The sequence below is a fragment of the Catharus ustulatus genome, chromosome 4 (assembly GCF_009819885.2).
Source record: "Catharus ustulatus isolate bCatUst1 chromosome 4, bCatUst1.pri.v2, whole genome shotgun sequence".
Classification (NCBI taxonomy): domain Eukaryota; kingdom Metazoa; phylum Chordata; class Aves; order Passeriformes; family Turdidae; genus Catharus; species Catharus ustulatus.
The window spans coordinates 14,888,243-14,914,498 of record NC_046224.1 but is presented as its reverse complement, the minus strand read 5'-3'; the positions used below and the strand labels follow the sequence as shown (position 1 = coordinate 14,914,498).

General features: G+C 48.5%; 1 protein-coding gene across 1 annotated transcript in view; it reads left to right on the top strand.

Annotated features, from left to right (window-relative positions):
- The first annotated feature begins 412 nt into the window (after positions 1-412).
- LAMB1 (laminin subunit beta 1) overlaps positions 413-26,256 on the top strand; it is a 42,388-nt gene continuing 16,544 nt past the window's right edge. Inside the window, exons 1-23 of the mRNA XM_033058951.1 lie at positions 413-539; positions 703-872; positions 3,361-3,496; positions 5,479-5,552; positions 7,365-7,553; positions 7,662-7,725; positions 9,220-9,422; positions 10,683-10,803; positions 10,967-11,155; positions 11,430-11,609; positions 12,026-12,138; positions 12,976-13,055; positions 15,547-15,682; positions 17,755-17,913; positions 18,645-18,772; positions 19,223-19,346; positions 19,869-20,073; positions 20,218-20,361; positions 20,458-20,689; positions 21,185-21,348; positions 21,796-22,020; positions 22,846-23,063; positions 23,169-23,265. Of these exons, the coding sequence (XP_032914842.1) occupies positions 503-539; positions 703-872; positions 3,361-3,496; positions 5,479-5,552; positions 7,365-7,553; positions 7,662-7,725; positions 9,220-9,422; positions 10,683-10,803; positions 10,967-11,155; positions 11,430-11,609; positions 12,026-12,138; positions 12,976-13,055; positions 15,547-15,682; positions 17,755-17,913; positions 18,645-18,772; positions 19,223-19,346; positions 19,869-20,073; positions 20,218-20,361; positions 20,458-20,689; positions 21,185-21,348; positions 21,796-22,020; positions 22,846-23,063; positions 23,169-23,265 (3,388 nt within the window). The 5' untranslated portion in view covers positions 413-502. The remainder of the gene's footprint in view (positions 540-702; positions 873-3,360; positions 3,497-5,478; positions 5,553-7,364; positions 7,554-7,661; positions 7,726-9,219; positions 9,423-10,682; positions 10,804-10,966; positions 11,156-11,429; positions 11,610-12,025; positions 12,139-12,975; positions 13,056-15,546; positions 15,683-17,754; positions 17,914-18,644; positions 18,773-19,222; positions 19,347-19,868; positions 20,074-20,217; positions 20,362-20,457; positions 20,690-21,184; positions 21,349-21,795; positions 22,021-22,845; positions 23,064-23,168; positions 23,266-26,256) is intronic.

Here is a 26,256-nt window from a genome sequence, read left to right as displayed (position 1 = left end):
CATCCCATTGGCGATTCCCCCCATCTATCCATCACCCCCTTCCGATTGTCGCAGCCTGCCCAGAGCCCGACGCTGGGGAGCAGCGGGAAGAGCACAGCCTGCGGGCAGGCGGGCTGGAGTCCCCGGTGCCCTCCTCGGGGCTCCCTGGCTGTATTGGGACAGGAGCTCCGCAGCCCGCTCTCCCCGTGCCTACCACCGCGATCGAGCCACCCTTCCTCGACGGCTGCGCTCCCTACCCCGGCTGAGGGCCGGGCCGCCCCGGGGCGAGGGGCCGGGCGGGAGGGGCTCGGCCCAGCCCCGCGGATGCGGAGGGGAGGAGGAGGAGCAGGAGGAGGGCCGGGGGGCACCCGGCGGCGCGGGGCCGCGGTCGGGAACGCCGGCGCCTGCGTGGAGCAGCCGGAGCAGCGGCTTTCGGCGGCGCGTGGAGGGGCAGCCGCGTCCCGTCCCGTCCTGTCCCATCCCGACCCGTCCCATCCCGACCCGTCCCGTCCTGCCGCCGGCCATGGGCCGCCTCCCGCTGTACCTCTGCTGCTGCCTCGGTAACTCCCTCTCCGCTCCGCTCCGCTCCGGCCGCCGTCGGGGCGCGGCGGGCTGGACGCGCCTCTGCAGCGCCCGCCGGGGCGGCTCGGGGCGCCCAGCCCGGCCGCGCTCCCGCTTGCCTCTCTCACCCTCTGTCCCCTCTCTCCCTCCGCGGCCGCGCAGCGCTGTGGCCCGCGGCAGCGCAGGAGCCCGAGTACAGCTATGGCTGCGCCGAGGGCAGCTGCTACCCCGCCACCGGCGACCTGCTCATCGGCCGCGCCTCCCGCCTCTCCGCCTCCTCCACCTGCGGCCTCCGCCAGCCCGAGCCCTACTGCATCGTCAGCCACCTCCAGGTGAGCGCGGGGCGCGGGCGGGCAGCGCTCCCGGCCACCGCGCCGGCCGTCGCGCTCGGTGCCGGCGGTGGGGCGGGCATCGCCTCCTGCGCGGCGTGCGGGAGCTGCGCGGGGTGCAGGAACTGCACAGGGACTGCCCGGGGTGCGGGAGCTGCACAGGGACTGCCCGGGGTGCGGGAACTGCACAGGGACTGCCCGGGGTGCGGGAGCTGCACAGGGACTGCGCGGGGTGCGGGAACTGCACAGGGACTGCGCGGGGTGCGGGAGCTGCCCGGGGCCGAGCCGCCGCCTGCGGGTGGGAGCGGGCGGCGGTCTCCGGTGCGGCAGCATCGTGCCCCGTGCGGGACCCCACACCGGGGTACAGGGAATGCCCCGCGGCTTTCGGCTCCCGACCCCGCTTTCCTGATCGAGGCCAATAAGGAAGAATGTGCTGCAGTAAGTTCAATTAATGTTCTATTTCCAGGCTCGCTCGGAGCCGTCTAGACAGCTTCCTCTAATGGAGAGTGGGCTGTAGGGGCCCGGCAATGTTTTGTCCACAGTCCCCGTAATGTAATTACACGTGTATGGTCTCGGAGAGAACGGATGCAAATAAGGTTGTCTCAGCACATCTGGTGAGCTGTTGCTTTTTAAAGCCAGAAGCAGCTCACCAAACTTAAAATCTCTGAGAAAGAAAGGATGGTGGAGAAGAATAAGCTATCAGTTATACATATAACTCTGTTGAACTGAAAGTAAAGGGATAATCTACGGGCAAATTGCTGTGGACACAATAGGGCCGGATTCTGGCACTTGGAAGGAAAACCACGGGAAGCAGGAGGGGCTGTAGCACTTGACTCATTTGTACCCTGAAGTTACCAAATCTCCCCTCCTCCTTTCCCCACCTTTAGTTTTACCATATAAGTTGTCTAATAGAGTTGATACTTTGATGTGTGATTTAGCTTCACTGAACATTTTCAGTGTGTGTTGGGATTGACTTTAACAGCATCTCTGGTAGAACAAAATAACAAAGGTGCTTTGTTACATTTTCTTGTCTCAAAAAATGTTGAAGTGCCATTGTAAAAAACATCAATTCAGAAGTTCTCATGTGCCCATATTCCCGATCTCCCAGGCCCAGTTTAGCATTTGGGATGTCCCTGGTTATTCTGTACCATAGTGTGTGGTATTGAAGAAATCGTGGAAAGTGCCTCTCAGTACCATGGGGTGTGGCCACACAGAGTGCTTGGCAGAATTAGGTCTTCTAGGATTCAGTTTTGGTCGCAGAAGGAGCAAGTTGTAGTATGAAGTGCAGGGGGAGAGAAACCTGAAGCACACAGTAGGGAACATCTTCCCTGGGACCCCTGCTCTTGCCATTCTTTCTGCTGGAGGAGTGATTGAGGGCTCGTGGGAGGTGAAGCCCTGAGCTTGGGAGGAGCACTGAAGGCAGAACTGGTGAAATGGAAAGCCTGTGTGGTGCAGACTTGCCAGCTCTCACATTCTTGGCTGAATTGCGTTTGTCTCCATAAACGTGCTGAAGGAATGATGCCTATGTGGTGCAGACCTGACAGCTCTCACATTCTCGGCTGAATTGCATTTGTCTCCATGCCGGAGGAATGATGCCTGTGTAGCCTTTAACAGGGATGAGTTCCTGGTGTGCTGGGGTTCTTTCACTGCCATCCCAGGAGCTCCTCTCCCTCATCTGCCCCCTCCCGTTGGTCTGGGCAGGAACTCTCCCTTTTGGTTCAGTTTGCACCCTACCTTGCAACCAGAAAGTGGCAGTTTTAGGCAGAAGGACAATGCAAAAATAGCACTGTTTGTAGTAATAGCCACGATGGGGTTTTTCTTCCCCTGGTGAAGAAACTTCCAGTTTTCCCAAGCAGCACATGCCAGACTTGTTTTGAGCTGGTTTTACTTGGGCAGACTTTGTAATGTGTGAACAGACTTTATGTACACGCTTTGGGGTTGCAATACTAGTTGAAGATGCAAGGTTTAGGTAGGAGTTTGACAAGCTGAATTCAGAGAAAAGGGCTAAATCACTAGGGGCTCCTTGATGTGCACTGAGCCTCACAAGAGGTGTCCCTAATGCAGGCAACTTGCATCTCCAAGCCAGTTTCCAAAAGCCAGAGTTATTTCTCACAAGTTGTTAAGATGCAGTTTTGCACGTGTGCATTTTTTACAGAAGCAATTCAGCAATATTTCTGTAGACGCTCTGATTGGTTTTGTATTCACTGGAGAATATGTGCACTGGAAGAGATTTCCTGAAACTGCAATTTTCATTGAAAACATGCTTCCCCTAAAAATGAAGTTTATGGAATTCCTGGCATATTTTCCATTTGGCAATTTGCATTAATTCATAAAGGTAAAAACACTTAGCATTTCAACAAAAAAAAATCTTTGATGACTCCTGCAGGCAAAATGAGTGGAATGTGATATGGATGGAAAATACTCTTATCTGCAGGAAGCAACTATTGCCCCATGGATAAAATCAGTAATGCTGATTATCGTGTTGTTTCAGGAGGACAAAAAATGCTTCATATGTGATTCGGAGGATCCCTTCCACGATACTCTCAATCCCGACAGTCATCGCATTGAAAATGTCGTCACCACGTTCGCTCCGAATCGCCTGAAGCTCTGGTGGCAGTCGGAAAATGGTATGCGGTTTGTCCAGAGCAATTTCCGGGGCTGGGAGCTGTTTTCCCTCCTTTTGTTTAAGGGTACCTGTGGGTTTGCTGTTATCTCTGGCCTGGTGATTGCTGCCCTGTGAAGGATCATGCTGTGCGAGGAGCTGTGAGTAAAACTGGCTGCTTTCATGTGCCCTGGAGCGGTCCTTAATCTGTAACAAAACCCCTGAGTCCTCCAGGAGTCCTCCAGGAGTGTTGGAAACAGCCGTCCAAGCACTCTGCAAGAATCCTTTCCTAAAGAGAAGAGTTTTCCACGCTGGCCTCAGATCTCCCTCTTATTTGGGCAGCAGCAGTGGAGCAGCCTTCCAGGAGCGAATCTCCCAGGGCGGCGCTGCCAAGGCTGCACACCAGGGCTTCCCCAGGCTGCGGGGCTGCAGGCTGTGCGAGGGGCTTTGGCAGCAGAGCTGGAGGCTGTTGTCCTGCCTGCAGACCTCCAATTTCCTTTTCCTGCCCCAGGACAGTAAAGCCAGGGATATCTCTTACCCTGTAAACTGTCTTCTCCCTCCTGAGCTCCCTGAATTTTTGTACCATTTGCCAAACAATAAAATGAACTGCAGAAACAAGCCAACTCGTTAAAAACAAAAATTGCATATTAGTTTGGTGGGGTTTTTATTTTTTCTTTTAATCTTTCCTCCGCCTGTTTTACTTTTCTGGTTATGCTTTTGGCATGCCTTTATACACAAAACACAGCAACGAGGGTTTCTCAAACAGCAGTCCTACCCTGAAGCCTTAAAGCCAGCTGGACAAGATGGGATTTTTGCAAATGCATTGGCAGCAGCTGCCTTATTGTATATGAAAAAAAAGGTAATATTTATAACAGTTTTGCTGCTTGTTAAAGAAAGGTTTTCACTAAATCCTTTTTAACCATTTAGATCAGCCTAGCAAGCTGCTTGCCTCCAGCAGTTCTCTTCCAGCATTCCAGATAATTCATGTTTTTTGCAATAGGCTTGGCAGCATTCACACAGAAAAGTTTCTTAGCTCATAAGGTCATGAAAATGTCCTTCAACAATAAAAAACAAATGATTCTTTCTGTCCAATTCATGTTTTCGTCTATTCAGGCATACAGCATAAGGGACCATTACTACATGCTTCACAGAAGGTTACAGCTGGTCAAAAATTTAATGTGCCTTATTGTTTTAATATTTTAATTTCTTAGCCTTTCTCCTCTCTGTAAATCTTTATTTTATTTTTTATTTCTAACTACAGTATAATTAGTATCCAGCTGTTTTGAGAGCTCTTTTCACAAGGCAAAATGGTATTTCTAGCTGGTTTTCTTCCTTTCTGTGCAGAGTCCTTGACCACAGGTAGTCATACAGCAATTTGGAAAACTTTTGCCTCTCGCCATTTTCTTAACACTTGAGATTGCAAAGTAGGGCTGTGACAGCAGCTTTAGGAGTGTCTCAAAACCAGGTTATAAAGGAACTGTTCTTGTGGATAGGAGACTCCAGAGTGAGTGAAAAATGGTGGGGAATCAGTGAGACATTGGTGAGACTGGGGGTGTAAGGGCTGCAGAAGCTTGTGCTGCTGCTGCTCCCAGAGAGGCTGGGGTATGGGAGAACAGCCTGTGGCCCCCACACGGGTCTGGGCTCAGCATCCCCAGCTGTACTGGGAGCTTTGGCGCCAGGACCCAGCTTGTGGTGGTCCCATCCTTGCCCCAAATCCAGCAACTGGGCCATGGTTCTGTATCAAATAACACTGCAGGCTCACGCTCTGGGTGTGGTGTGTTTGGTGCTGATCGTGTGCAGGAACCCCATGTGTGATACTCTTTAGCAGGTTCTTGGTGTCTCCCCCTGTACCTCAGGCATACACTAAATCATCGTATTTCTTTTTCACAACAGACCAAGTGGTAGAGAAAATAGTCTCATGCCAACAGTCTCATGCTTTGGCAACATTTAGATGTAGAGACTGGCAGGTGTCCTTGTTCGCTGAACACCTTTTCTCTGCCTCTGCAGGTTTGGAAAATGTGACTATCCAACTGGACCTGGAGGCTGAGTTTCATTTCACTCATCTCATTATGACCTTCAAGGTAAGGAAGCCACAGCCTTACCCCAAACTCTAAAACATGAGGAAATGAGAGGTCTCACAATCCTTCCCATCTATTTGATATTTGGGATTTGAGCTTTGTCTGAACTGTTTGGCCTGAATTTTTTGGAGCTGCCAACCATTAACCAGTGCTGAAGTCATGCAGAAAGGCTGAGTTCTGACTTGTGTTTGAACTCCAGTGAGACTGCAGAAGGAGTCATGCTGAAACTGGGTTTTGTCTTTGTGTGTCTCTGGTGGTTGTATTCTAGAAGATTGTTAGCTAAGTCCTATAGTAGCAAGGGTTTTTTTCCTGAAAAAAGTTGGCCTTGGTATCAGTTTTCATTTGGCAAATGGAAAAGTCTTCAGGAAGAAGGAACATCTGTACACAAAGTGTCTTTGTTTTTTTACAAACAGATGTCTTGGAATGGTAGCTTATGTCCTGTACATCCTAAATGCTCTTCCCACGTGGATAAATTAATCTCTTCATTTTTACGCATCAGCTTTCTAGGACAGCTGGTTCCTCTTTCCTGTGGTGTCAGCTAGGGTTTCTCCCTGTGCCTTAAGGTGGTGGCTGAGGTGGAAGGTGGTCATTTCTACTGAAACCAGGAGTGAGGGACCCCCAAAAAGCCCTGATGTGATGTGGGTGCTGCAACCATTGTCCCCTAGTGCTGGGTCTTGGTCTGCTGTCAGGAGGAAGACTGCAGGGGAAAGATAGTTTTAATGATGCTTTGTGGACTTTGTGTGGTAGACAGTTGAGCTACCTTACTTCTGGGCTGCTAAATTTTTTTGTTGAGTGAGATACTAGTTTCTAAGTTGGGTGATATTTTCAGCCAGGAAGCAGAGAGGAAATTTTTTTCCAGCTGTGACTGAAATGCTTTTGTGCTCGGCTCTGGGAGGTCCTCCTCTGAATACATAAAACTAAAGAAGATATTGTTGGCATTTCTTGGTAGGTACAAGCCAGGGTTAAATAAATATCTGGTTTTTGAAAGGCAGCACAAAAATTAAAACATGATTTTTCTAGGTCATAGGGATTAAAAATCTTTTCAAAACTGCATTAGTTCGTTGTTCTAGAGTTGGATACGTGTAGGTAAGAAGGACACTGGCTTGTGTGAAGCAAATACAGCCTGCCTGAGTATGGGCAAGACCAGCTGGAGGAGGGGTCATTGGGGACTGGGAGAATCAAATGCAGCATGAGTGGGTGAAGCTGAACCTCTCAATCTCCATAAAGATTTTTTTAAGGCAGCACAGAGGACAGCTGGCACTGAATGTCAGAGATGCTGCACAAGGTCATGTGGTCAGACAAAGAGAGGAAATGCTGGGCTTCTCTGAGCATCAGAGGGACTGCTCAGCAGTAACTTCTGGGTGTCAGAGCACTGGCAGTGCTCCTTTGTAAAAGATCAGGTGAAGAGGTACAGCAAGGAAGAAGGCTCTGCTGCTTTCCACAAGCTGTGGGAAAAAAATCCTTATGTCTCTGTAAAGCCCTACTTTAACCCCCACTTTTCCGAAAGCATTTGGAATCCAAAAAACTTCCAAATTTTCTTGTTTATTTTAAGTGTGTTTAAACTGTTGGCCACTGAGTGCCATCTTTTGAAAACAGGTAGTCTATGGTTTGATGTGTGTTATTTCACGTATCTGCCTCTGAGAAGAAAGTGAAGTATCATCAGAAAAGTATATCCAATATTTCCACATACTGGAAATAGTCGGTGCAAGGAGAGAGATTAAAATCCAGACGTGTGGATTGCTCACACTAACAAGACTCAATGTAAATGCAAGTAATAATTAACCAAATGAAATCTCTTGTTTTTCTTACTATTAGACATTCCGTCCTGCTGCAATGTTGATTGAAAGATCATCTGACTTTGGAGAGACTTGGCAAGTTTACAGGTATTTTGCATATGACTGTGAGAGCTCGTTTCCTGGGATTTCAACTGGACCCATGAAGAAAGTGGATGATATAATTTGTGATTCCCGGTACTCTGACATTGAACCTTCAACAGAGGGAGAGGTCAGAGACATTTTTTTCCAATATGTTTATTGTGTAGACTTTTTCCTTACAAATTCAGATTCTGTTATTTTTGAAGCTGAATCTTTCATTGTTTGATTTTTCCTCCAGGTAATATATCGTGTTCTAGATCCTGCTTTTCGAATTGAAGATCCATACAGTCCAAGGATTCAGAGTATGTATGCAGTTTCCTTTCAGGCTGATTTGGGAGCATTTCAGTACTTACTTGCTTACAAAAAGCCATAATCCACAAATAAAGTCATGCATTAGCCCCAACAGCAGTTTTGAAGTCCTATGAGTACCTTTTTGTATGGCTCCTTTTCCTGGCTCAGGCAGTGACGTGCTGGGAAATAAAGATCAGTGTTGTGAAATCAAGGGGTTGCTCTTGCACACTTCATTGAAGTTGGTCCTTTTCTTAATTGATCAGGGATTTATTTTCATTAAAGACCCCCTTTCCCCAAAATGCTTGCAGTTGTGAAGAGAAACCTTTGAATGTGATCCTGTAATTGTACAGTATTCAGAAAGCAAATAAACAGAGCTACAAAGGTACTTATTTCATTGTGCACTTCTAGCTAAAACCAATGGGGTCTGTTTTATTTTTCAGAACAAAGTCATGACTTTGGAGCAGTTTGCCATGGTAGCACTGCATGGCTGGATCACACAGATGTGGTCATAAACCACAACTTGCTGTAGTGTTTGTGCATAGTCATGGTAATCCATGAATGCAGAGGTTGAGAGATCTGTTGCTCAGCTCAGCGTGGCTTTAAGAGAAACCTTGTGGGGCATTTGGCCTGAGGGAACTGCAGTGCTCAGCCTTAAGCTGACCTCTGATTTAATATGCATTCTCAGGTTGGGTTCATGTCCCTCAGTGTAAAGTTACCTGGAGCAAAAGGAAATATGTGAAGTAGAGGAGTGTCTGCTGGTTGCTATGAGTTTAATGTTGTTTTTTATCTTTGCTCAACATTTTTAAGGAGAAACTACTTTCATGGGCTTGAAGTGCTTTGTCTAGCCTAGTTCAAGGCTATAAGAAATTACATAGGATTCACAATATCAAAGTAAACATGTGGATGGTATTAATTAGTGCAATATTGTATTCCCATGGATTATCCCTCAAGAACTTCTTTGTATTTGGTCAGTGATGGGGTGTTACTTCTTTCCACAAAATGTAACTAATTATATTTGCTAGGAAAGTTGGGCGTATACAAAAGAAGAATTATTTGTCTTCTGTTTCCAACTAAGACTTTTTCTAAAAGTTTCATAACTCTATTGGCTCCTGGTCCACTTGTGAGTAGTTTCTTGATATCAAGTCCTTCTCCATCTTACATTTTAAAACCTCAAAGAATCAGTGTCTTTTAGATGGTGCTTTTCTCCTCACCTTTAATGTTTGTGTATGTGCCTATGCATCTCTATAATAAAATAGACCATTATTTTAAATTATGCTTAAATTTACTTATACAGTTATCAACCTGCAGTAAAATAATGTAATTTTTTTTTTAATTTGGGGAGTATGAAGTGATGTGTAGGTGCTGAAATTAGGTCTGATCTAATCTGCCCATAGGAAGCACGCTTAGGAAGTCACTCCTGGCTTCCTCCTCTTCAGTAAAATATCTGCTAAATAATTCCAAAATGAGCTTGCTGATTAGGATTTTTTTATGCCTGTCCTCTGCAGACCTATTGAAGATCACAAATCTGAGAGTCAAGTTCGTCAAGCTGCACACGCTGGGAGATAACCTGTTGGACTCCAGGATGGAGATCCGAGAGAAGTACTACTATGCCATCTACGACATGGTGGTTCGCGGGAACTGCTTCTGCTACGGACACGCCAGCGAGTGTGCGCCCGTGGAGGGCTTGGATGAGGAAGTGGAAGGAATGGTAAATGTGCACACTTTTCTGCACAAACCTCTTCTTGTCTATGCCTCTCTTAAGTGATTTGAACTCAAATGTAAAGATGACACTCTGTGCCTCGCCTCTGCACGCTTGATTTTTAAACAACAAAACTGTTGTAATTGTTCCTCCTTGGCAAACATGTCTGTCATTATTGGTATTAATCAAACACAGATCTCAGATTAGATGATAATTGGTTTAACGTTCCTTTTCTAATTACGTTAAAGAGCTGTTGAAACTGAAATGTAGGAATGAAGAAAGGGAGTATAACATTATTAGGTCAGAGACCAATGTATGAGTTGACTTGGTTACCTCAAAACTGAAGTGGAATAGAGGCATCAAAGGCTGAAACACCTGTGAATCAAGCATAACCTGTGTTTGTATTAGTTGTTACCAGCTGAGAAGTGGAGGTTGTAGCCCTAATAAACACAGGGCCTGAAGGAAAACCCAGATTGCCTCCATGATACGCTGCTGCACAAGTGCCACATGCCTTCTGGGGTCTGTTTTTCCCCATGATTTTTGCATGACAAGCTGTAATAGCACCCTGTTAATGGGTGAGTTATTAACTGGTTGGAGCTGTGGAAGCGTGTGGGACAGTTGTGTGGGTTGTCCAGGGCTGCAGGATGCTGTTGAGCTGGATATGCTCCATTGCCCTATGTTAGGTTTGGTGTCTCCACTCAAGCTTTGCCTTTAACATCATGGCTATAGTGCTGTGGCAGCAGCTGTCACACAACTACTCTTGGTCTGCTTGGTGCTTGTTCAGTACACAAGGCAAAGCTTGGGCTGATGGATAAATGCCATCCAAACTGGCTGTTATCTTTGCTTTGAGAATCAAGGCAGGACTGGAAAGAGGGCACTGGGCTAGTGACCTGCTGATATAAATAGATGCATGTTAATAGCTAATAAACAGCAAATAAGCAGCTAACTTTTAGTTCCAAGAAGCTTCTGTGATTATTGGGGTGGAACTATGCTCTCCTTGTTTATTTCTGAAAGCATTTATTCAGGCACTAGTTCCAGTAAGGAAAGAAGGACAAATTTGTATGAGGACACCTGGGCAGGTGAAGGACAGTCCTCTGGCCTTTTATGTCCTTTCTAAATGCAATTACATGGACTAAAGTCTCCAAATGTAAATGTCCATTATGTGCCAGCTTTATTTTGCGTTCTTTGCAGAATGTTTTTGGGTTTTTTCCCTTTTCTGTTTATAACCAACTCTTATTCTTTTTTTTCCTCCCTTTTTTTCAATTACAGGTTCATGGTCACTGCATGTGCAGACATAATACCAAGGGATTAAACTGTGAGCAGTGTTTGGATTTCTACCATGACTTACCCTGGCGCCCCGCTGAAGGTCGCAATAGCAACGCATGCAAAAGTGAGTTGGAGTAAAATGCAGAGCTGGCTGCCATGAGTGTTACATGCTGTTACTTGGGCTTGAGTGTAAAATCCTTCCTGCTCTTTGGTTGACACTGGTGTGCCTTTTCTGCAGAGTTGCACTTCCCCCAACACTCTTACTCTGCTTTCTGTCCTTGTCACAGAATGCAACTGCAATGGCCACTCCAGCCAGTGCCACTTCGACATGGCTGTGTACATGACGACGGGGAACACCAGCGGGGGAGTGTGTGATGAGTGCCAGCACAACACCATGGGACGCAACTGCGAGCAGTGCAAGCCCTTCTACTTCCAGCACCCCGAGAGAGACCTGCGGGACCCCGACGTCTGCGAGCGTAAGTGCAGCCCCACTCCACAGGGTGGGGATGGCCTTGGCATCCCTGAGCAAGGGGTTTGTCTTGGAGGTCTTGAGTGAGCCTGCTTGGGTGTTGTTTTCTCCTTGGAAATCTGGGAATGTACCTGGTGCTTGTGTGTCCAACCCACATCATGTGTAGTACTTGCAGGAGTGACAGTCTTTCTACACAGCAGCTGAGTTTCAGTAATTCAGTGTGAGACTTGGCCTTTAATTTTGTAGCAGTTAATAGAACACGTGCCATGGTTCCTTCTTAGCTTGCGACTGTGACCCAGCTGGCTCCCAGAATGGTGGGATCTGCGACCGCTACACTGATTTCTCCACCGGCCTCATCGCTGGACAGTGCCGTTGTAAATTATTTGTTGAGGGGGAGCGTTGTGATCTCTGCAAAGAAGGTTTCTATGGCCTGAGTGCTGATGACCCAGCAGGCTGTCAGTGTGAGTAAAAACATATGTTCCTTTATGTGTGATCAAAAGCTCTTTGAGGAGCTGTTTGTGCCAGGAGATGGTTTATGGGATGGATTTTTTTTTTCATTTTTTTCATGTTTTTGCTAAAGGAAAAACATTGCTGTAGATTTGATGTAGCTTGGAGCCCACCAGCCCTTAAAATGCAGTTTGCCATTTGATCCTTCTAGTGTATTCAGTGGAAATAGTATAATCCTCCTTATTTCTTTTCAATTCTAAGTCTCTAGGCCAGGGAAGTTTTACTAGAATAGGTGGTGGGCAAAGATTGAAATTAATTTCTGTAATGGGGAATGCAGGGGAAACTTTAATGTATGTATTTAAGTTGAACACTGTCTGAAATACGACTCCTGTCCTGCTTTTGACCTGCCTATTTGTATTTCCCAATCTAGCTTGTGCATGTAATCCTCTGGGTACCCACCCGGGGGGGAATCCGTGTGATTCGGAGACAGGAAACTGCTATTGTAAGCGTCTGGTGACAGGAAAGCAGTGCAATCAATGTCTGGCAAGTAGTTCACTGTAAAATAAATTAGGAGACACTGATGTGAGGGAGGCTGGAGTGTGGGAAGCATGGAGCAAGTGGCCACTGTCTCTGACTGCCTACTAGCCCTTGCCTGGCATTCAGGCTGTGGAGGGCACCTTGGGATGTCAGGAGCCGTGAAGTGTGCTGTGTTTTGGGGAGCTGGGATGCACGTCAAGGCAGACAGGAGCATCCAGTCTAATTCTGGGGACCATAAGGAGTGAAATGTTAGGATACCTGTGGTTGCTCTGAAAATGAGGGATCTACGGCAATTCTGCTGAACTCCTTGCTGGAGTGAAAGATGAAATGGTCAGGAAAACAGTGTTACCAAAAAAACTGCTTTCTAAACAGGCCATTATTTTAGGCAGAGATTATTTCATACACATGCATTTCCATGTAGTGTTTATGGTGCTGGAGTGTTATAGAAACACGCTGTCAGATAACTGGATGTGTTTGTACAAACACTGAGAAAGTCTTATCTAGCACTGAACTGCATGGAAAAACAAGTCTGTCTGTCTGTCTGTCTGTCTATCCAGCAAGCAAGTTGCAGAGTAGCAGCCCTGCAAGGGCTGTGCCCTACACAAATACCCACTGCCCCATGTGTGGCTCTTTTGCCCTTGAAATGGTCAACAAGGTGGGAGGAGAGCAGGTAGAGAAGTGGTGTTGGTGCTTGTGGGGGTAGATCTACAACCAGGGGAGCAGGATTCATGGGTTGTGGGGTAGTCTGGGCTAGCTTGTGGTGAGTGTTCAAAAATGTGGCTTTGGGTTAGATGGAGCTGAGTCTGCAACAGGTTACAGTGCTGGTGGTGTTTCCTCGTGCAGCCTGAGCACTGGGGCCTGAGCAATGACATGGACGGATGTCGGCCGTGCGACTGCGACCAGGGAGGAGCACTCAGCAACAAGTGAGTCTCGGCCCTTACTCTCCTGAAATCGTTCACCCTGCTTCATATTTTTGTAACCACAGCATTCAGGCTCAATGTGCTCTGGGGGAGGATGTCTGATACCCATCTCTCTGCTTCAGGAGTTGGTAGATCTTGATTGCAGCAAGGGTGACAGGGGCATCCATGTCTTTTCTGTGCTGAGTAACCTCTGTTTGTGCCACTGGTGCAAGTGAACATGCAAAACTGTTTTTAGTGCAGCTCTGCCTTTGTCAGCCAGGGTAGGAACCAGATGTGGATTAAGCTCTGCCTTGGCTGTAACCCAGGGTATGGTCCATGTCAAAGCTTTGCTCTTACAGGATGAAAGTAGGAATGTTGCAGTGACATGGACAGGCTGGTCTTGCTTTGCTCCCAAATTGCCCTTTGGCCAATCTGTCTACCCACTGGTGCTAGGGGAAGCATGCTAGCTACACAGTACTGCTCTGTGGCCCCAGTGGTGCTCAATGGGGTGGGATGTGGACCTGGAAGTACCCACTGGGGAGGTGGACATTTTTTAGAGAAAATTGTTGGTTTTGAATATCCATCAGCATGGAAAGTCATGGCTTAGATGCCCTGTCAGTGGAGTGCTGGGTAGCCAGATTGTTCCTCTGACCAGAGCAATTCTCTGTGTGTTAGGTGTGTGTCCAACCCCTGGCTTGTCCACAGCAGCATGCTTGGCTGCTTTTTTTCCCTCCCTCTCCCTTTCCTTTCACAAACCCTTTGAAATGTCATGCTTTTGTCTAAACCCACAGAAGTTTCCCAAGGGGGTCAAGGAACTGTTTCCCGCTGAAGCCCATGGGACCACACTGGGGGAGTGTGGGACTCATCTTGGTGTGGCTCTCATAGGTCGTCACAGCCTACGGACACCCCATCTGCATCAGGGATTGCCGTGGGAATGTCCCACGGGCCGTCTCTCCTGTCTGCTCCCCAGTGAATTATTAGCCCTTGGCAGACAGCAGTGTGGATGTTAGGGATTATTTACTCCCCCGTGCTTGCTCCCTGCACACAGATGGGTTACACCACACAGCTCATAGCAGCTCCCCCAGCACAGCTGCTTCCAGGGCTTTGGGGTAACAGCCCAGCCACGGCCCAGCCTGTTTCCCATGCACTGAGCCCAGTGATTGCAAAACCCTGTGGGGAGGGGACGTGCAGCATCCTGGCACAGGCAGGCAGCAGCTGTGCTTTCCTCCAACCACAGGAGAGCTGCAAAGCCCAGCTCTGGCTCCTGACTTCACTCTCTCACATCATCGGGAAGGGGAGCTTTGCCCTCCTCGGGGCTCCTCTCCTCAGCTGCTGAATTGCTGCTTTCTGGCTCTCACTCAAGGTGTGGGATGCTGTGCCTCGCCCAAAATTCGTCCCTGTGGTGTAACCCAGGTGGTGGAGTTATTGCCTCCCTGGAGGGAAAACTTCCCAGCTTCTCTTCTGGGACAGCTAAGGCACTTCTGGCATCTCAAAGTGAGCATTTAAGTCAATCTCTGCAACTTCAAAAACATTTTAAGTTAAAAATCACTCTTTGTCTGGAGGTTTGAAGAGTCTGGAGATTGTTCATGGAAACCAGAGGCATTTACCTTTAGAAAATGTTTCTAAATCCCACTCAGATTTAAAGAAATAGGTGTATTTTGGTGGACCAAAAACCCCTTCCTTTGAAAAAGTGTGGTTGGGTGTGTGCAAAATTGCAATGTGCTCAAGGGTTCTTCGTGATGCAGGGCAGACACTCTGGGGACAATAAAACAGCTGAAGGCAGTTTGGGGACAGAGCTGTATTGAGTAAAGAAAAAGGCTCATTATGAAAGAAGGGGAAATCTGTGTGTCACTGTGGACAGACCTTCTGGTGATGGCCCTGACTGCCTCATGTCACTGGTTGTGTTTGTCCTCCTCTAAAGCAGCCAGGAGTGGTTTCCCCCCTGTGTAGCTGCTGCTGATGACCTGTCTGGATGCTTTGCAGCAAGTGAGGGCAGCTCAGCATCCTGAGGCTTGTAAGGCCATGCCTGTTTCTTGCTCTGCCTGAGACCACATAAACAGATATGCTGTCTGTGTGGTTTGCAAGCTTGGAGCCAAAGGTTGCCCTTGGCTTCAGGGCAGATGTGCCTGTTGGCTATGTCTGGTAGCAAGTAAAGCTCCCAGAGCTCCTGCGTCCCTGGGAACCACATAGCATGAAATCCTCTTGCCATCCAGACAGAGGAAGCTACTTGCAAACTGCCTACTGGAAATGGTCCTGGTCCATGCTTGCTGTCAGCCTGAGCCTAGATGTTATTTTGGAGAGTGGTAGTTGGGTTGAGCCAGGCCTGTACCTGCGACTGTGCTGCCATGTTAGTGGTGCAGGTGGCCCAGCTGCAGAACCCAAGAGCATCTCCTGTCTGCTGTGTTCAAAAGTGGTTCTCCTCCTGTGTCATTTAAAATGTCAGAGCAGAAGATAGCTCCAACACTGTCTCAGCATAGCTAAGATCTGTTGTTAATTCATTGCTCTTCCATTTTAGCTGCTCAAGTGAATCTGGCCAATGTGAATGCCGGCCCCACATGTTTGGACGTCAGTGCAACCAGGTGGAGCCTGGCTATTACTTCATTTCACTTGATCATTACATCTACGAGGCGGAGGAAGCCGACTTGGGTCCTGTGAGTAGCAGTTTTAGTGGTCTGGAGTCTCTGGAGAGGTGTGGGAAAATTGTTTCACCAGCTGGCTCTTGGAAGTGTCTTTTATATCCTGTGTGTTTTGCAATTGAAATGTGGAAAACGCAGAACTGAAATTTAACCTGTAGCTTTTCAATCCTAGTATCAATAAACAATGGATTAATTGAGGAGGAAGGAATTGCAAATTTCTTTTTAAATCTATATTTTTGATAATGACTGTACAGTTAGTTTTGTCACCATCCCTCTCTATACCCCACTGCATGTTGTACCCACCACATCCACTTCTCCTCTTACCTCAAGAGAGGTGGGACACAGACACTGGCTCTTCTCTTTGGTGCCACTGCACTGGGAGTGAATAAAGCACACATTTACCACAGTTTTTATAGTTTCTGTACCTCAGTAACATATCTTCTATTAATGATTAAAACCATATTGGTTGTGCAAAAAACTATTTTTGTAAGTGAGGATGCCTCCAGCTTCCTTTGTCTGCCAGTATGGTACAACAGGGTCTCTAGCTCTTTCTGCTGCCCATCACACAGCCTTGCTTTTAATTCATTAACAGCAACTAGGTGATTAAATCAACGACTTTTGCCTCCAGCAAGGAGTTAGGGAGATGAAAATAATGGTATGATATGGTATATTATATTATATTAATCTCTATATTATTACAATCTCTAAAGCAGCAGATTCTTGTCTGCCTACAGTCAGGGTACTTGGTACCCTAATTTATTTATTTTGAGTAAAATGCAGCCATTTTGCAGTTTCAGCCAAGGCAGAGGATTTTTGCTCTCATATAACTGCAGAAAGGGAAGACAGCACAGAGCAGAAGTATCACAGCAGAGGGCACGTAAGCTGGCACAGGGTTTTTGGTGCATTTGTGTCTGCCCAACTGCAGAGGTGGTAACCAAGGCCCTTCCAAGGCTGAAGGATGGAGGAGTCCAGCACAGAAATCCACCCTGCCAGACAGAGCAAGGGGGTGTGCTGCTGATTTGCCTTTTGAAACCTTCAGAACAAACAGTTTTTAAAAACATCAGTATTGAAAAGCTTTCTCACAAATCTGATGATAGAATAAAACTCCGAATTCCCAGGTGGGGTCCCAACACAAGACAAAATGCAGTGGCACAGAGCTGCAGGGATTGTCAGGTAGTGCCAAGCCCCTGTGCTCCTACAGCTGCACACCCTTGCTCATGTCCTGCCTGCCATTCTTTCTGGGAGCGATGTGTGAAGCCAAAGGCTAATAACTTGCAGCCAGGCTCTATTCAAAGAGTGTGAGAATCCATGAGGGGACATCCTGAAGTGATACATATATAAGTAGGCATTTCCTTGCATTTTATCCCTTTCTACTGAAGCAGCTTCCTTAGGAATGCACAGGATGTTGTTCTATGGAGAGAACTATTTATGGATACAGATAAATTTGAAACAGGAAATTTGAGCACCTGTTTCTATTTTCTATTACCATTTTCCTCTTCTTTGCTTTATATGAAAAACAGATAAAAAACTCAACACCTCAGACTGAAAAGGGTGACCTTGTGTTGATTTGGCTAGTAAATACCTATCAGTGATTAGGATCTCTGTTCTTTAGTGACACCATGCTCATTAAAGCCATGATCTGCTTTCCTAGTGTTATTTTGAGCAGTGGTTTGATTTGAAACAGCCTGGTGTAGTCAGGAAGAAATTAGCATTCAGGCTTGGGTGGTTAATGGAACAGTGATGTGCCTACTGCTACAAGTGTGATGTGGAAATCTGTATGGTGTCATAGCTGGTGAATTAGTTACAGCAAGTTTTTAAATTTAATTTTGCACCATAGCAGAGAAATAAATGAAGAGTTGTGCAGTCTTGTTTTGCTTTATCTCTCTTGCATTTGTTATGTTGTCAAGTGAAAGGGCAATAGTGTGTGCATGTATGGATTTAAAAGAGAATTTGTGTTGTCTGGGATGCAAACAGTGGATACTGCAATCCAGAAGTCATCCATCAGCAGAACCCCACACTTCATGTACTTCTGTGGGACTTGCAGATTTAACAGATCAGTATTGAAATATCTGTTCCCTGTTCTGTAGGGAGTGAACATAATTGAGCGCCAGTACACACCAGACCGCACACCGTCATGGACAGGCATAGGATTTGTGAGAGTCCCTGAGGGGGCATACCTGGAATTCCACATTGACAACATCCCCTACTCCATGGAGTACGATGTTCTGATCCGCTATGAGCCACAGGTGGGTCTGTGAGTATGGGCACTGCTGCCTCTCAGCAGGTGCTGGCTGCCCTGCCTGGTGCACAGCTGACATGAGCCTAGCACTTTAAGGAGCCATCAGGGCTCAAAGACAAGGACAGGTGCTCAGTTAATTGTCTGAGATGTGTGAAAATCCAAAATGATGTTGACTATTTCTAGTAGTATTTGCTTTAGAGTTTGCTTCACGATTGCATTGTGTCAGCATCTGTTTAATGAGCAAATTAAAAAGGGACAAGTCCCATCAGGACAGATTATACTATAAATTTGTTTTTGGCCAGCTGGGCATCATGTGCCTCAGGAAGTAGATTGCCCATCTTGGGTGTTGAATGCCTGCAGCCAAGAGTTTGCAAGCAGTTTGCTTTGATAATTCGCAGAGTGAAAAGAAAGAGAAAAATCTCCATCTCCTTGCCTGGAGTTTGGTAGCAACTAACTGCAGTGAATACTCAGGTACAGGACCAGATGTGAGGGGAGAGGAGGTCACCAAACTGCCTGGTGCTGCTGTGATGGGGATACGGCTGCTGACCACCTGCTCCTTTCTCTCAGCCCACACCTGCAGCTGGCAGATGCCCCACTGATGCTGCAGGTGTAGCTCTATCCTCCCTGAAGCACAGTGACCACCCTGTCTGTGCTCACACTTTTCCTGGCCTGAGATCTGGATGCTTCTATGAGTTTATGATTATTGTTTCATGCTGATGAGTGTATTTTTTTCCCTAGTTGCCTGATCAGTGGGAAAAAGCTGTGATCAGTGTCTCACGCCCAGGGAAGATTCCCACAGGCAGCCGGTGTGGCAACACAGTTCCTGATGATGATAATCAAGTGGTCTCACTGTCACCTGGATCCAGGTTGGTATAACTGGATGGGCAAAAGAAGAGGAAAAAAACAACATTTAAAAACTGAAGAACAATAATGTCACATTTTCAGTTTGCTGTAACCTCTATGAAAATAGGTGAAAATTAATTTCCAGTGGGTTATAAAAATCACATTTAGTAGTGTCTGTGGACTCAAAGGTTTTAAGTTTATTCTTATTTTCTGATACAGTTTGTTCACTGAGTAGAGGGAGGGGGAAGTGTTTGCACAGCCTGTGAGTGAACATTGGTTTGACTCTTTACCTTACTGATAACCTTTTCCGGTTCTGACTTCCACAAGCCTCCAAACCGCCTCTCTCACATCGCAGCTTTTGTTCTGTCAGGTCTTGGCTGCTTTCTGTTATCGTGATTACTTTATAGGGGCACCCGAAATGCTTTGTGGTGCCGTGTCTTTGAAGTAAGGACTGTTTCCTGTTCCTCATTCAGATACGTTGTTCTGCCGCGGCCCGTGTGCTTCGAGAAGGGGCTGAATTACACCATCCGCCTGGAGCTGTCCCAGTACTCCTCGGTGGATACGGAGACAGAGAACCCGTACACGCTCATTGACTCTGTGAGCAGAACTTATTTCAGGGATGCTCTTAAAAGCTTGGAAGTTTGCATCTCCCCTGGCATGTGTTTGTGTAAATTCAAAGTAGTATTTTGCAGTGTTGTTCCTTACAGCTGAAGTCTGATTTCAACTGAACAATGTAATGCAGCATAGGTTTCTTCAAAAGTTCCTCAAAAAAAATTTCTCTGCTGAGAGGCTTTTGAGGTATTTTGCAGGACTGCAACTAGTCTACAAACCTATTGGTCCTTTGGGGAGGCTAGTGCATGTCATGTAGGTCATGAAAATCAAAGTCAGTGTCAATCTTCTTTAGAATGGATAGAATTTGGTCGATTTGGTAAGAATTTGTCAGATACCAGAAGTATGGCACCAACACTAGGAAATACTGTCATTTACCTTCCAAATTCTGTCTGACTGTTTGCTTTTTAGCCAAAAAAATTAGAAACTGGGATAATACTGAATTTTCACAATTTTGGTGGAGGCTATTTATAAGTAATGACACTCTGTCATTGTAAAATTATTTTGTAGCTTGTTCTCATGCCATACTGCAAATCGCTGGACATATTCACAGTGGGAGGCTCGGGCGAAGACGTGGTCATGAACAGTGCTTGGGAAACTTTCCAGAGATACCGGTGTTTGGAAAACAGCAGGAGTGTTGTGAAAACTCCCATGACAGATGTCTGCAGGAACATAATATTCAGCATTTCTGCACTGCTGCATGAGACTGCGTTATGTACGTAACCATCTACTTGCAGGGCAAACTGTGCCTGGGAGCTGGATTGTGCTTGCAGGCAGAGCAGTTTGCATGGGGAACGCGTGTACGTGGGATGAGGCAGGGGATTCATGCTCACTCTCTTCAATGTTTTCCTCTGCTCAGCATGCCAGTGTGACCCACAGGGCTCCCTGAGTTCGGTGTGTGACCCCAATGGAGGACAGTGCCAGTGTCGTCCCAATGTTGTTGGAAGACAGTGCGACAGATGCGCCCCTGGCACCTTTGGGTTTGGACCGAGTGGATGCCGACGTATGTTAAACCCTTGGCTCTGGGCTGTGGGTGCATTGGGGCCCTGAGTTTATGGCTTGACATGGTAACTCAGTCCCTCTCCCTCTCTCCTTGCAGCATGCGAGTGCCACGCCCGAGGCTCTTACAACGCCTTCTGCGACGTGGAGACGGGCCAGTGCCACTGCTTCCCTGGCGTGTACGGGCGGCAGTGCGACCGCTGCCTGCCCAGCTTCTGGGGCTTCCCCAGCTGCCAGCCCTGCCACTGCAATGGCCACGCTGATGACTGCAACCCCTACACCGGGGAGTGCCTGAGCTGCCGGGACCACACAACTGGGCACAACTGTGAGAGGTGTGGCACATGTGCCCTTTCCTGGGCCCCTGTCCTTCCCCACGCCATGGTGGGCACAGCAGATGTTCCCCTGTGCTGGTGTTAAGCCAGAGGGAAAGTCCCTGGGCCTGTGGAGTTAGAGAAACACTTGTGATCCTGGAGATTGATGGGAGTGGGGATCTCCTCTTCCCTGCTTACAGTCTCACAGCAGTGCCTGCAAGTGACCAAGAGCACGTTGCAGGACCCCAAGCCTCTAGCGAGCCATTGCAAGCCTTCTGAGAGACCTTGCGGTGGCAGGGCTGACATCCAGCCTTTGGTCTCCTGCTCCTACGCTGGTGTAAACCAGGCAAATTTGTGTCTGTGACACAGCAGCTAGGAGTGTGAGTGGTAAGGGAGAGCCGTAAGGATGTTTCTGCCCTTTACTTCTTCACAGTGGTAGAGAATCTGAGCTGAGTTACTGCAAGGCTGCAGTGTGTTTGCCTGCAGTCCCTGCATGCTGTGTACCCTGTTGTGCAGGTGCCAGGCTGGCTACTATGGAGACCCCATCCTGGGATCAGGTGACCATTGCCGCCCCTGCCCTTGCCCTGATGGCCCCGAGAGTGGACGCCAGTTTGCCAGTGGCTGTTACCAGGATCCAATCACACTGCAAGTCGTGTGTGTCTGTAGCGTGGGATACATAGGTACTTGGTGGGAGTATGGAGGGATGGCTGGTTGGGCTGAGCCTCTCAGGGAAAAGGTGTGTTCATATGGGTTAGATGTGACCACAGCACCAGCGTCAGTGGGTTGTTGATGGGGGTTGCCTCACTTGGAAGGTGCCAGGCAGAGTGGCTTGTGTGGGTGATGACAGCATGACCATGAACCTCATCTCCAGCAGTGTGGTGAGGGATGACTGGTGCTCAGTGAAGGGTGGACAGCACAGCACTGGAACTGAGGGGATGAGCATCGTGCCTTGGTGCTCTGGGTGGTACCATCCATGCTCTGCACCAAGTTGCCATGGTCTGACCAAGTGCTGTCTGTTTCTTGAAACATGATCCTGTTAATGCCTCCCCAATAGTGGTCTTTATTGCCTTGCTGATTATGGAGCTGCACACTAGGGCAATTCCCACTGTGCTTGTTTGTTCACACAGGCAGTCGATGTGATGAATGTGCATCTGGCTTCTTTGGGAGCCCCGATGAGGTTGGTGGTGCCTGCCAGCCGTGCCAGTGCAACAACAACATCGACACCATGGACCCAGAGGCCTGTGACAAGAGGACTGGAGCGTGCATGAAGTGCCTGTATCACACCGAGGGTGAAAACTGCCACCTCTGCAGAGAGGGCTACTATGGGAGTGCCCTGCAGCAGGACTGCAGAAGTGAGTGGAGACACGGCTGCAACCCCAGCACCAGCTTTGTCTGAGGCAGCAGTGGACACCTAAACACTTTTTACCTGGGAGCATTAGGGGCAGAGGGAAAACCTTATTACTTCCATCTGGAGTTGCCTGCAGCTGCCCTGCAGCTGGGTAGGGCTCCTGGCCAGGAGGGGGGCCCTTTATATTTGAGAGGGAGGAGAGAGACAGCATTTACATTTGCTGAAAGGAGGAGGATTTTACAGGAGGGGAGCTTCTTACCCTCTTGATACTGGTCTCTGTTTATTTTTTCTCCAGAGATAAAGTGGTGGGGGGAGGGTTTGGCTTTTGTTTACACCAGGTCCCTGCAGGAGTGGTTGGGCAGTGCAAATGAGGGCCATGACAGGAAGCTGAAATGGGTGCTGGGGAGGCAGAGCCACCTCTCCTGTGGCATCAGGCACAGCCCAGCAGGACAGGCGGGTCACTGAGCAGGGGAGCTCACTGTTGACAAGTTGGCCACTTCAAGCAGATCTGCCACCGTAGCTGACTGACAGAGCTGGGGAGACCTGGGCTTTGGTTGTGCAGAGGGAGGAATGGAGAAGAGCAGGGAGGGCTGGGCTGCTTGAATGAGGGACTCCTGTGGCTGCCTGTGTGCTGGGGCAGAAGCTGTACAGTGACCAGTTGTGGGACTCTTGAGCAGTGCTGGGTGACATTCAGTGCTGGGTCAGCCAGGCCTGGCCTCTGGCACTGGGACGTGCCAGTATGTGCCCACACCTGTGCGGGCCCAGAGAATAACCTAGATGTGTGGGGAGGGCAGGCTGACATGGAGGTGCCACGCTCTTTCCCTCACAGAGTGCGTCTGTAACTACCTGGGCACGGTCCGGGAGGACTGCGAGGGCTCGGACAGCTGCCGCTGCGAGGCGGCCACGGGGCAGTGCCGCTGCCTGCCCAACGTGGTGGGGCAGACCTGTGACCGCTGTGCCCCCCACACGTGGCGCCTGGCCAGCGGCACGGGCTGCGAGCAGTGCGACTGCGACCCCGCGCGCTCCCTCGGCCCTGCCTGCAACGAGGTGAGCAGCAGGGTGTGTGCCCGAGGCCTGGCCTCTGCTCTGGTGGGGGTTGAGCTGCTGAGGCGCTCGCATCTCCTGATGGGTTTGTTTTTTTGGCTTTGGCAGTTCACAGGGCAGTGCCACTGCATGCCCGGTTTCGGAGGCCGGACCTGCCGGGAGTGCCAGGAGCTCTTCTGGGGTGACCCGAGTGTGGAGTGCTTAGGTGAGTCCAACCTTGGTGCCTGCTCCACCTGCTCCTTTTGGAAATGTCTGGGTGGCTGGGGACACCATCACGCCCTGCTTCACTGAGACACCCTTGCCAGGAGCAGCCCACCTGAGCCTTGGAAAAGAGGGAAAAAGGCACAGTGGGGTCTGTCCTGGAGTTCTGGTGCCTTGCAAGATGGGATATGTGGCAGGAGCCCAGCCCTGTGCTTGTCTGTGTTTTTCTTGTCTGACCTTTATTTAGAAACAAACCTCTCTGTTTAGAAGCAACTCTGCCTTAGGGGTAAGGTTGCAATGCTGTCAGGCAAGCCACCATGATAGGAAAACATATCACAACCATTTGAGTTTGAGAACTGGTCTGGAAACCAATTTCATTTACCTTTCAATTGTATGTAGCTGAAGACCACTGTCTCTTGTGTCTTCTTACAGAGACTGGAGGTTTTTTATTTAGTAGGAGAGTTTCCTTATAGTTCAGATGAAAAGAAAGGAGAAAGCAGTGAGTTAACCATAGCTAAGTGCTGCGAAACAGAGCACCATGGAGTAGGTTGTTTAGAAAACTGGATGGCCTCTGTCCTTTCATTATAAACAAGTCTGTTCATTAGCTGGAAAAGAAACTTCAAACATTGTCCAGACCAGAACAAACTTGTATCTCTGATCTGTTCAAATAGGAGCCTTTGCCAGGAGTGTTTGCAATAGATTAAGGTATTTTTTCCTGCAGGGAGGAATGTGCTTGCTGTGGTCTTTAATAATTCCCTTACAATAGAGATACCTTAGAGCCCATTATCTTGGTAGATAGGCAGGTCACAGCTACTTGGTTACTGCAGTAGATGAAAGGACTGGGGAATTGTCCCAGTTCCTGAGTCCATATTGGGTTTCTTAGGGGAAAGGCTGCCTTTTGAGAGACTGTGTGTGTTCTGACATGGGAAGGGGCGTGCTGACCCTGCTGGCTCCAGGGCAGGGATTGTTCCTTGGTATCAGTTGTCTCCATCGGAGTTTATTGATGGAGTCCATCTGCATACCTTATCAGCAGGATTTTGCAGCATACCATCATTTCTGATCTCTCATGGAGTTTCTGCTGTCATCTGAACAAGTGAAAACCTGTTTTAATGTTTCTGAAGAGAGAATTTCTTCTTCAGAGTCTGTTTTTACCATGCAAGATCTGCTCTCCCCTTCCAGCCTGCCATCCCTTCTGTGCTCTAGTGATAGAGGAGAGTCTCTGGGGTGGAAAGGCAGATTTTCCTTCATGATTACATCCAACAGGAGGTCTGTGTGGCAGGTGGGGAGAGCTGCTGCCCAGGGCTGAGCAGTGGCAGCCTGCAGAATGATGCTCCGGACAGGCTCCAAGCGTGTGCTTGCTCATGGAACACATCCAGCTGGGTGGTGCTGCAGACTCTCCCCGGTGTGCTGGGGTCAGTGCCTCCTGCCTGTCTCCTATCTTCCCTTGGCAAGAAGACAATTGACTTCTCAGCCCTCATTTAGCCCTGGGGAGTGAGTGGTGATGTTCAGGCTGCCAGACCTGCAGCTGCTGCGTGGGCAGGTAGCAGTTCTCAGGGGTAAGCGGGTTGCAAGCTGGAAAACTGTGCCGTTTAAGGAGCTGCTGAGCAGTGTCCCTGGAAAATAGCTGAGATCTGGCCTGCAGCCAAAGTGAATCTGGAGCTGAGACAAGGCTTTGTCACAAAGATGTGTACTCCAGTTTCAAGGAACATGTGGTCTCCTGCCATGGCATTCGCCACCTGGCATGTTCCTGCTGGCCCAAGCAGCCAGTATGGCCACATTGTGTGCTGCATTCAGGGGCAAAATAGAAACCAGTCTGGATAGGGAAGAGCAAAAACTCTGAACCAGTCTTCACCAAGCTGATGCAGAGGTGTGGATATTGCTCCCAAGGACTCTAGTGTGGGATCCTCCACTCTCTAGGGCAAGTGGCTTCTGCTCAAGGTTGGAAACTACAGGGTGAATCAGTTACTCCAAGGACGGTCATGTGTGATCTCTTCACGAGAGGTCATCAAGTTGTTAGCATCAAGAAACACAAGCTCCTGATAAGAAATGGGGACCACCCTGCTCATGTTGCTTTGACAACCTTTATAATACTAAAAAATTCCAGGTGCCTACAAATAAGCTCTGGACATAGCTGTGTGGAGATGTGCAAAATGGCACATCTAGGACAGGCTAGGGGCTGCAGCTTTCCATAGGTGCTCAGGCATTTACAGCAGCAGTGAATTGTGGATGTGGCTCAAGTACACTCCACTGGAAACCAGGCTCTTGGGCACTCTTCCCTGCCATCCCCATTGCCAGCTGCTGCCTGTGATGTCTTTTCTAGAAACCTTGGTAAGTTCAGACGTGGTGAAGCAGATGCCAGGGAAGGCAGGTTTTTGTACATAGTCTGGGTGCTTTGATTTACAGTCTGTGCCTCCTGCTGTGGAGGGAAAGTGTCATCCCCTGTAACAGAGATCACACGGGCACCACACCACTGGGACAAGCTGAGGTGGGTGCTGTATTTGGACAGCACCTTGAACCCACAGCACTGGGTGCACTTCAGCACCCACAAATGCCCACTGGGGATTACACACCACAGAGAGCCTGGGGGCTGGGTCTTTAGAGACTGCCTACTCCTTGTGCTTTGAAAAAGCACAACATTCTCTCACCGAATTTAACATAATGCTTGAAACAAGCACAGCAGAGGCATAGAGGATGGGGAAGAGCCCAGCATTGCTCTCGTGGCCTCAGGCAGGTCCCTGGGAGGATTACAGTGGGCAGGAGCTGTGCTGTGAGCATTGCCTGCTCCGGGGGCAGTGCCAGCCCCTCCTCTGCCATTGCTCCAGCCTCGAGCTGTCTGCAGCTCTGCATGAGCCTGTGCGTGAACGTGTGTGTGTGTGCATAAAAATCCTCCCTAAGGTAGTAAATAATAGCACTACAGAGTTCATCAAATTCAAGTCTCCCAGGCATTCTGCTGGAGCTTTTCCAAAGCCTGGCAACTTAAGTGCAGGACTCTGCA